The sequence below is a fragment of the Panthera tigris genome, chromosome C1, assembly GCF_018350195.1.
Source record: "Panthera tigris isolate Pti1 chromosome C1, P.tigris_Pti1_mat1.1, whole genome shotgun sequence".
In the NCBI taxonomy this organism is placed as follows: Eukaryota; Metazoa; Chordata; class Mammalia; order Carnivora; family Felidae; genus Panthera; species Panthera tigris.
In genome coordinates this window covers 14,600,796-14,611,914 of record NC_056667.1, presented here as the reverse complement: position 1 = coordinate 14,611,914, position 11,119 = coordinate 14,600,796, and the positions used below count along the sequence as shown (strand labels likewise).

Here is an 11,119-nt window from a genome sequence, read left to right as displayed (position 1 = left end):
GAGCTGGGGAAGCTCAGAGCACAGAGAGAGGACTTCCTCAGAAGCTGGGGCTCACCCTGGAACCAGGTGGGTCCTGACAAGCAGGGCCCGTGAGGAGGAAGCCCCAGCAGAGATTTGAGAGCGGGTCTCAGGTTCAGAGGCCAGTCACTGGTCTGGCCCAGTGAGACAGGGGAAGAGACTCATAGACCACAGGTGTTGGAAGGGACCTTGAACTGACCTAGCCCAGCCCAGCAGTTCTCAGCCCGGCTGACCCTTAACATCCCCTGGGGGAGGCGAGGAAGTGGGGGCATTCTAAACCCGTGGTTCCCAGGCTCCAACCCCAGAGACTTTAATTCCGAAGATCTAAAGTAGATCTTTTTAAAAAGCTTCAGAGGCTTTTGAATGCTGAGGCACCCCTTTTAAAAATCTGTTACTCGGGGGCACCTGGGTGGCTCTATCAGTTAAGCGTCCAACTCTTGATCTCAGCTCAGGTCTTGATCTCAAGGTGATGAGTTCAACTCCCATGCTGGGCTCTGCGTTGGGTGTGGAGCCTATTTAAAAAAGAATTTAAATCTATTATTCAGTGTTTGCCTATTAGACACCGTCTTAGTGTTCAAAGGCAGTTTGAGAGGCATTTCCGGCCACGCGGAGTCACAGGTCTGTTGGTGATGGTCTGCCTTTGCCCGATGCTTTTCTGCCATCTGCACCTGTCCTGTCCTATCTGACACCCTCCTCTGCCTGAAAATGAAGGGATGGCCTCCAGGTTTGACTGTGAATGCGTGTGTTCATTTCTTCTCTCATGAACAGGCGTCTGTGGCTCATACCTTGACTTTCTAGAGGATGGGACTGAGGAATCCAGACTGGTTGATACCAGACGCCTTGGCTGGCCCGGCCCGGTGGGGAATGATCTGAACAGCATAGCACAGCCTGGACAGCGAGGACGCAGTTCAAGAGCATTTCAGAAATTCCCAGGGGTGTCTCCTCAGTGGTCCCCTTTCCAGTATAAATGGCAGTGGAGGCAAACGCTCTCAGTAGAGTGGACAGATTCCCTGCACTCACAGACTGGCCTTTGCCTCGGTCTGCCTCTTACATCTCTCCTGCCTTCTTCTAAAACCCAAATGAAAATGCATTAGGAGACAGTGGCTTGGTAGCCCGGGTCCTCAGACTGAATGCTCATGGCTTTGACCAGGCTCCTGTGAGGCTAAGCATTCTAATATTCTTCCCAGACTACTTGTTGTAAATCATTACGACTCTTTTCCGCCAGTTGGTTTCAGACTATTGCCAAATGAGATAAAAGACTGGTGTAATACTTACCACACATGGTATTTTTTTATTATTATTACTCACATGACTCTTCCCACTAGTAAGAACGAAGAAATTTATCTCTCCACCCTCCATCAATCTCCACGTGCTTTGGCTTTAATTGACGTGGAGTGCCCCGGATTATGACAGCAAATGAACTGTACCTTAGGCTTTTTACTTTAACATTAAAAATAGGCTGAAAGACATGTAAACATTTTAATATTTAATAACAATAAAAGACATGCAAAATTAGAAAAAAAACTTCGTTTTTATTCTCAACCAACAAAAGTAAGGAAAATTCTATCAAAAGCAGTAGCCTAGCAATTGTCAATGCTGCATTGGGACTTGAGATGCTTGCTATATAATTCTTTGAAAAGCAAAGCAAAATCCACAAGTTAGTTTGTTTTTTTACACAATTTGACCTACCAATCTTATTTCTTGAAATTGTCCTAAAGAAATCATTCAAAGATGCACAAAGCTGCATAAATGAAGATTCAAGCATTGACTTCTATAGCAAAATCTAGAAACACAGACATGTTCCAGAAAAAGGGAAATAGTTTAAGAAATTACAGTACATCAACACGTTGGAATATTACTCAGCCTTAAAATAATCACGAGGACTGGAGAAATTTGGAAAGAAAAGATCTAAACCACTGTGTTTGTTAGGATGGCAAATGTTAAATGCACGTGTGTGCCTACTGGCAAGACAGTAATGTGCAAAACGATTTAATCTTTAAGAAAGAAATAACATATGTCAAGATATTAATAACAATTATGTCTGACTGAAAGGATTATGGATGATTTTTATTTTCCTCTTCAATCTTTTCTATATTTTCTAAGTTTTCCTTTTTTAAAAAATGTTTATTTTTGAGAGAGAGAGAGAGAGAGAGAGAGAGAGAGACAGAGCGTGAGTGGGGGAGGGGCAGAATGTAGAGGGAGACACAGAATCCGAAACAGGCTCCAGGCTCTGAGCTGTCAGCATAGAGCCTGGCGCGGGGCTCGAACCCATGAACTGTGAGATCATGACCAGATCTGAAGTCAGTTGCCCAACTGACTGAGCCACCAGGCGCCCCTAAGTTTTCCTTAAAAAAAAAAAAAGGCAGGGGCACGTGGGTGGCTCAGTCGGTTAAGTGTCCACCTTTGGTTCTGGTCATGATCTCACAGTTCATGAGTTTGAGCGCCGCATCCGGCTCTGTGCTGACAGTTCAGAGCCTGGAGCCTGTTTCAGATTCTGTGTCTCCTTCTGTCTCTCTCTGTTCCTCCTCTGCTCACACTCTGTCTCGCTCTCTCTCAAAAATAAATAAACATTAAAAAATTTTTTTAAAAAGGCACATGTTTTGTTTTGGGGACAGAGCACAATGGATTCCGTAAGAGTGAGCCTCTCCTGCCTGGAAAATTGATCAACGATGATGGTGAAGCAAGTTATGGGTTAGCATTTACTTTAATACTGTTTTTACAATGAAAGTGAGTACTACTTTTTAAAATAGTAAATGGAGGATATCCCCAGAAGCTGACCGCTTCTCATGACAGCTGTGGCCACCACTCTGGTCTCCATCTCTTACTTGGATTATGGATATCATAGCTTCTACTTGGGTTTCCATCTTGTAACTTTGCCTGTTTTCAGCACGGCAGCCAGATCTCTGATCGGAACACACGGGTCAGGTACGACTCCTCTGCTCAGCGCCCCGCAGTGGTTTCCCTTTATGTCCAGTGACAGCAGGTCCCGTGTGATCTGTCTCCCCACCCTGGTGTCTGATGGCTCTACCCTCCCTCACTCCAGCCGTCCTGCCTGGAAGGTACTAAGAGGCTGGATGTACTCGCTCCTTCTGACCTCTGCATCCCCTCTGCCAGGGACAGGCTTCCCCCACCGGTCTCACTACCCCCTCACCTCCTTCAAGCTCTCCGCCCAGATGCTCGTGTCAATTCCGTCTGCCTTGACCACCATATGATGTCTCATCCTCCACACACACACCCCATGCCCTCCAGATCCCCCTTAGCCTGCTGTTTTTCCATTTTCCATCACATGTATTCCTTTCTATCACACTGTATTATTTGTGATGCTTATTGTTCTTTTTCTGTCTCCCCACGTGAGAATGTAACCTCCCTAAGGGCAGGGATTTTTGGTCTGCTCTGTTCATTGATAGCCCTAACAGGTACCTGGCATAGAGGTTCTTAATATGTATTTGTTGAGTGAAACTGTCACAGATGACTTGAATGAGATGAGGGCCTGAGGGGAACTCTGTTAAGAAGGCATAGAGCAAGGCTGGGCCCCGGGTGGCTCAATGGGTTAAGCGTCGGACTTTGGCACAGGTCATGATCTCACGGTTCATGAGTTCGAGCCCCGTATTGGGCTCTGTGCTGTCAGTGCAGAGCCTGCTTGGGATTCTCTGTCTCTTTCCCTCTCTCTCTGGCCCTCCCCCACTTGTATTCTCTCTCTCTCTCAAAATAAATAAATAAGTTTAAAGAGCACACATTAAAAAAAAAGAAGAAGAAGAAGAAACAAGGCCCAGGCCGGGTTGGGGAAACTAATAAACGCTCTGTAGAGTCTAGATCCAGAGGCTCTGAGTCAGGGTTCCCATAAGTCTGGGCTAGGCTGACCCTGTAGCACCCCAAGGCTGGGGACAGGGCTGGAATGGGGGCGGCAGGTGATTCCCAGGCTGAACCTCCCAGTTGGGAGAACGAAAGTTACCACCACTCTCCCACAGTTTGTCTGCAGGTGGCCGGCCACTCTGGTCGACAGGGGGCTGGGTCTCGAGCCGACCCGGGGTGTCCATCAGAGCAGAGCCGTGACCCCTACCTCTCTGTTAAGGGGGCAGGTGTCAGAAGGTGCAGTTCTCAGCCGGTCATAGAGAGGACCAAGGCCCCGCCGCACAGGTCTTCTTGTTGTAAAGAACAGGGGGGGCGTGAAACTCATGAAATTGGGAAGCTTTGTTAATTAGGTCAAAGGACAGTGGTTTTATTTGCCCTCCTAAGAAAAGATGCATCCCCAATCAGCTGCTGGATTTGAATGAACGGAATCGAGGCAGCAGAAAGGGAGAAGGGGCATGTGAACAATCTGTTAACTGGAGCAAGGATTTCTTTCCTTTTTTTTTTAAGTTTTTTTTTTTTAACGTTTATTTATTATTGAGAGACCGAGAGACTCAGAGCATGAGCAGGGGAGGGGTAGAGAGAGAGCAGAGACACCGAATCCGAAGCAGACTACAGGCTCCGAGCTGTCGGCACAGAGCCCGACATGGGGCTCAAACTCACGGACTGTGAGATCATGACCTGAGCCGAAGTCGGTCGCCCAACCGACTGAGCCACCCAGGCACCCCTGGAGCAAGGATTTCTTTTCTTTCTTTTTTTTTTTTTTAACGTTTATTTATTTTTGAGACAGAGAGAGACAGAGCATGAACGGGGGAGGGGCAGAGAGAGAGGGAGACACAGAATCGGAAACAGGCTCCAGGCTCTGAGCCATCAGCCCAGAGCCCGATGCGGGGCTCGAACTCCCGGACCGTGAGATCGTGACCTGAGCTGAAGTCGGACGCTTAACCAACTGAGCCACCCAGGCGCCCCGCAAGGATTTCTTAAGTAACCTTGGTCAGTAATCAGGTCCTGAGGGTCAGATGGTAATGAACTGATTTTGTTGAACCTATGCATTAAGTGAAATAGTGACATTTTTCGTTGCCTCCCGTCTCAATTAAAGCAGTTAATGGCTTTGGGATTCTCCGTACATTTTATCCCAAAGCGTTCATGCACTTCCTTCCTATGAACATTGCCGCTGGTCAGGGTTTATCCTTGCCCGCCATGTGTTTGTTGCTGACATGTTTGTTTGCTTGTTTTTTTTTTTTTTTTTTTTTGCAAGAACAGTCCACAGTGGTGACATGGTCAAGTGACATCCACTTGGGTAAATCCCAACCTGCCAAACTATCTTGCCCTTTTCTCCCCCCCTTAACTGCTATGTGTCCAGAATCTGACACCTCTGGTGACATCTGTGGCTACTGTTCTGGCCCAAGTCAATATCATCTCTCCCCTGGTGCCTGTCCACGGCCATAGATGGTGTCCCCTCTTCCACCCTAGCCCCTGCAGTCTGCTCCTAACACAGAGTCACAGTGCTCCCCAGAGCACAGCAGACCTTTGGAGCCAGGCTTGCTTGACTGCACCCACCGGCATGTCTCATCTGTTGTTCAGCCTCCTCGGATAGGATTCAAGTGCATCCAAAAATACCTCCAGAGACTTGATCTTCCACATAAATTGTTCAGGAGCACCGCTGCTTCCTCTACGGTTTGAAGGTAGAGGAACACAGACGGACGTCAGAAGGGGCTGCCAGAAACTGCCCTAATCGGGAAAGGAAAATGTCACATCACCAGTGTAAACGCAAAACAAAACACCCAATTTTATTTTTATAATGTGAGTTGCCGTCTTGTGTGTTAGTGAGTCACCCGAAGTCGGCTCCGCTTGGATTCTGCCAACTCCTCCGCGGTGGCCTCTGACCTTCGCTGGGTTTGGGTTGGTTCAGGCTCTGGGTGAGGGTGAACGGGCTCCAAACTTTTCACTTCCTGGCGGGGTACTGCTTAGTGGACTACGGAAACAGATGTTCCTGTCTGCTTCTCAGACGGACTCCAAACTCAGGCTAAAGTAGAATCATCTAGTTTTCTTCGCAGTTCTGTTTAAAAGATAGGAACGTGGATCATCTTGCCATCTAAAACACTCATCTAAAACACACCTCAAACTATGGGAAGCTGTGCATCTTTTTATCTTAACTTCTTGTGAAGACCTTAAAAAAACTGGAAACGGGAACTTTTTTGCCTCTTGGGGCAGCATGGCTTCATTTGACTCCAGAAACCCACTGGAGGTCGTGGCAAGAGCACGGATGAAAGCAAAGCTTAGTTCCTGGAATGCCCACTTCTGTACCGCATGGCGGGGATAGTGATCTATCCTTAGACGTCACGGTTTTTCATTGGAATGGAAACCACAAGGCTGGTGTCAACCTTTTTGTGGAGTGTTTTGTGTGGGATCTCTGGGGTGACTGCCGGCCCATAGTCATGCTCATGTACATATCTCTTCATCAGGACTGCCCTGGCTTGCCGGCTGTTGGCCAGATCCCCAGGTACTTTCAGGGCGAGGACTGTTGTGTTAAAACCACCTGCCATCTGTTGGTGAAAATTTTTTGGACTCTAAATGATGAGTCACTTATTTCTCCTGCTGTTCCTTCTGCTGCCAGGACTGATTTACCTCTTGGACTACATCAGGAGAAACGCTGGGAAAACTGGCCCTGAAGCTTTGTCCTATGCAAAGCTCATGTCCCTGATGACCAGACATGCTGGTGCCATCACGAGAAAGGTGGGGAGGACTTCCCTTTGCACTTCCACGAGGTGGCGAGGAGATAGCAACAACTGGTCTGGTCCTCACTCCAGGGTCTTTCACGGGGAAAGCTAACAGCCAGCAACTTCAGCCGGGTTGGGCTGGAGTTGAGAGTCAGAGGCAGTTCCACATTTTCTTGCCAATGCTCTCTTGGTAGGGCACCTAATGCCTGTCACCCAAGTGTTGGCACAAGGTAGGTCCTCAGTGACCACTGGTTAAACCAATGAGGGAGGTCTGTGACCACAAAGTGGTCACCCAAAGCACCAAGCCACCAGGAGTAGGGCGCTGGACCCAGTTTAGCCCACTAGGCCAGGGTGCCCAAGTGGCAGTGCCATCGGCAGAACCACCACGTTGAAATTCTGATACAGTGTCTGCTCTTGCCAGCCTCAAGAGGAGAGTACTTGGAATGATTTGTAGGAGAAGTTCAGGAAGACTTCTCATACGAAGCTTAGTGCTAGATCATATAAACGGAAAGGAAAGGCTACAGGAAGGGCGGGCACCCAGGGTGCCTGGGGGCGAGGACGTGGATTTCACAGCAGAACCCAGTGGTTTCCCAAGAAGCTCAGGTTAACGAACCCCTCTGTCCGCTACAGCGTGGTAGCCAAAGTCCTGTGCTAAAACAAGATACGCTTCTCTGCTGACTCAGTTTCACACAAATCGATTTTTATTGTAGCCTTTCGTCCAAAAAAAAAAAAAAAGTTGATTAAGGTGTCTCAGATCTAGCTTTATTCACATGTCCTAAAATACCCTAAAATATTTCTGTTTCATGCCTTCCACTTTGTTTTTGCCACCCCCAAATTCTAGCTAAATAGCAGCACACCCCTAAGTGCAGAAGATTCTAACTCCCTCGAGCATGCTCCGTTTCACTGAAGTTTTCCAAAGATTTCCTGCCTGGAGAAATTACCGAGTCCCAGGTGGGTGGGATTTTATTCTTACACACAGAGTAGGTGTGATTTTGTGGGAGGCTCTTCTCCCAGCCTCCTAGATCAGAGGCAGATATGTGCCTGAGTCCTGGGTGGGAGGTGAAAGTCCCATACTTTCTTGTACTGTGAGTACCAGGCTTGAGCCACCAGTCCCTTCTGCCACGGTCGGTGATTGGGAGAGGGGACCAGTTGCGTGGGCCTGCCCAAGGCCCTGAAAGCCCCAGCTGACCTTTGCAGCCGAGACGGGATTGGGAAATTTTACCCCGTGTTCAGAAATAACCCACTCTCCAGTGATCTGGGTGGTGTGGGATGCAGTTAGGACAAGGCGAGCCTTCTTGAGAGGAAACGGCGTTGGTGCTAATCTCCGTGGCTGAGTAGCGATTTGCTGGAAGTAACGAATCCAGCCACATTCCTTATCTAGGCACAAGATGCACTTGTTGCTGAGGCCGAAACACTGATATGCTTCTAAAACTCCTGCCTTCTCTGTGGACCCAGGAGCAGAGGGAGCACATCGGTACTCGGGGCTTCATGATGGCTGAGCTCTTGAGGGACATGTTTCCCTGCTCTGAAGGGTGATTTGGCCGTACAGAGAATCCAGATGAGAGGTGGAAGTCTCGCTAAGCTCCCAATACAAGAGAACTTTGGCAAATTGTCCGCGTTACCACTCGAGAGTTGGAAAACCAACGCTCTATGCTCTAGAGCACAGCTACGGGCTGAGGCATTCAGATGCACTTCATGCCAATCAGACAGACCCTTAGGCACGTGGTCTCTCGCAACAGGTGCAATACAGTGACACCCGCCCGAGGCACCCTTGTCCCCTGGAGGTTACCAGATCACAGAACAGGGGCACTGCTGTCCTCGCTCTAGGGAGTCTCCATGTTTGAAGTAGATGAGACACCCGGGAGATAAAAATCTGTATCCCCACCCAGATAAGCCAAGGGGGCCTTCAGCGCAAACATGCACAGACTTGCAGATTTATATGATTTAAAAACAAAAGATACCGCAAGTGACAAAAAGGGAAATCAGAAAGGGAAATCTGAAAGGGCAATCAGATTACACTGGCCTTTCTGTTTGGGAAGAGTTTTGCATACATAGAGTAGTTACCAATATTTGCAAACCTACTTAGTCTCTATTTAAAAGTAGCTACTGAGCTAATCCATGGTTGTGGACGCAATTTACTTTCTAGCTCCAAGACTATTTCAGAAATGCCGATGTGTTGGGGGATTTGTATTAGCAAGTCTTTCCTCTGAAGCCACATCACACAAACAGTAATCCCCAAGAAACTCTAGCCACCCGATCCCAGCACAGTTGCTGCTTCTAAGATAGCGTCAACTGCCAGTTTCTTAAAGATGCTTGCAAGAAATACAAATGCCACTTCGACATTTCCTGAGCCCTGGTTATTTACCAGGCTAGAAGCCTCTCTGGGAAGTGTTTAATCCTGCATCAAATACAGAAAGGCAAACCACTGGCTTCAAGAGAGGGAGGGTTCGTTGGGAAGGCAGGCAGGTGCTCCTGAAAGGACCCAGAACTCTGGGGAGGAGGAGGCCTGGTCACAGCAGTTTCAGGAACGTCCCTGGCAACCTGCCGGTTCACTCCAGGGGTGGGAAGGATCGAAGAACTGGAGGAGAACCTTCTCAGTGCCCCGGGTGCATGTACAAATTTCGCTGCTTCCAAAGGAGATGCCGTGGAGAGGGAGCCCCAACGATCACAGCGGCAGCAGGTTCACGTGGCACTTGGAACCGAGCTGCCTGGGAGGTCACAGCACCCAAGCGTGCCCGTTACTCAGAGCCCCAGGGCCCCAGCTGGGTGGCTGTGGGCTCAGGGCCACTCCTCCCCTTCTTCCTGTGAGATGCCCAGCACCGACTTGTGGGGGATCCTGCACTCCTGCAGAGACTTGGTGAGGTCAGAGAAACGTCTCCGGGGCACCTCCATCGTTTCAATGCTGCAGTGGTGGTAGGCAGCCTGGTCCTCGTGTTCAGCCACGGCCACAACGCTGGATAAGTCATCAGTTGGCCGGAAATAGCGAACGAACCTTCGGCCCGACGGCGACCTGACCGCAAGCAGCAGCCGTGGCTCCCCTTCTGATGGCTCCTTCAGGTCTCCAGCCCTGGAGGAGGCCTGTGTCCTGGCTCGGCCAATGGCTTTCCTCTCTGGGGAACAAGATGGAGCTCTGGGACCTTCTTCACTTGTCTTCATAGTGCCGGTCTCCTCCTCTCGGTACAGAGCCTGGGTGTTGCTCAGCTGCAGGGAGCTGGCCTTTCGAGCGACAGTCTCCACGGCCCCCTCCTCCAGCGTCTTCCTGTGGATGGAAGGAAGGACTGGGTATTTATTGAGGGAAGAGGAAGCCCCCAGGGGCACCTGTTGCAGCAGCTCAGGGATCTCATCGGGAGCTCCAGGGTTTGGAGATTTGGGTGCACAGGCTCCTGGCTTCTGGCTGCTTGGCGACTCACAGCGAATGGCTGGAGGCAGAGAAGCCGGCGCGCGGTGAGAGCACAGCGCCGCGTCCTGCGGTCTGTGCCGACTCGGCCGCGTCCGTCCCTTGGCGGATTTGGGCCTGGTGAGGTGCATGTTTATGGAGTCTGGCTGCCAGATGAAGCTGTCAGCTGCTGTGCGGCCAACAGCGTTGCGTTCAGGGGGAGTTATGTTCACCGGGGCTTCCGTGGCCATTGCTTCTCAAGACCCCTAAGGAAGCAGGAGAAAAGAAAAGGGAAGCCGTGGATGAAACTTCCTGGGGCTCCCCGATCCAAGCCATTCACACCACCACCCCCTTCCCCCGGGTGCCAGAATTAGTGCCAACTGGCTGGGAGTTAGCGGCTTCCCTCTGGATTTCTCGCATGGGAAGAGGGGCGCTGGCTGCAATTCATTCATTCATTCATTCATTCATTTCAATTACTTGGAAAAAAAAACATCAGTGAACCAAGAGTGACGGAAGACAGGTGTTGAGCCCACAAGTAAATAGATATTTTCAATGAGTAATAGTTGCCGTGAAGAAAATAAACAAGTGTGCACTAGACGGTGACTAGGGTGGGAGACGAATTCTTATTCTTATGGGGTTGGGGGCGGGGGGGGATGGTGTGGACTTTAAGCTGAGAGACCAGACTGATGAGAAGCAACAGGTCATGTCACAATCTACAGCAGGGCTGGCTAACTTGTTTGGGAAATGTTTTCGGCTTTGGGGGCCACGTGATCTGTGTTCCAATGACTCAACCTTGCCATTTTAGCCACTGACCCGTTTCCCCTTGCTCCCGTAGTCCTGACTTTTTTCCTGTCTACCCACAGCTTGACCTTACTTCAGTTTCCTTCCTTTTGCCTTTTCTTTCAACCTTGCCAGGTGGCTGTGCACAAATCAATGTAAAAAAAAATCCTCCCTCCACTGCCCTCACTTTGTCACCAGGTGGGGAGGGAGACGGGAGGGAAAAGGAAGAACAGTGCTCCCACCCCCCCCAGCACCCCCCGCCCCCGAACCTCCCCGCCTTGCTGATCCACCCATCGGCTAGAATTCACAGGGAGGTACGTGGGTTCTAGACCAGAGGTCAGCAAACCTTTTCTGTAAATGTCCAAACAGCCAATAT

At 49.7% G+C, this 11,119-nt stretch overlaps 1 protein-coding gene across 4 annotated transcripts in view; it reads right to left on the bottom strand.

Annotated features, from left to right (window-relative positions):
* Positions 1 to 7,327: 7,327 nt before the first annotated feature.
* The window catches only part of UBXN10 (UBX domain protein 10), a 9,021-nt gene continuing 5,229 nt past the window's right edge, over positions 7,328 to 11,119 (bottom strand). For all 4 annotated transcript variants that reach the window (XM_015538200.2, XM_015538201.2, XM_042996267.1 and 1 more), the window contains exon 2: positions 7,328 to 10,229. In XM_015538200.2, coding sequence (XP_015393686.2) covers positions 9,366 to 10,214 — 849 coding nt within the window. In that variant the 5' untranslated portion in view covers positions 10,215 to 10,229 and the 3' untranslated portion in view covers positions 7,328 to 9,365. The remainder of the gene's footprint in view (positions 10,230 to 11,119) is intronic.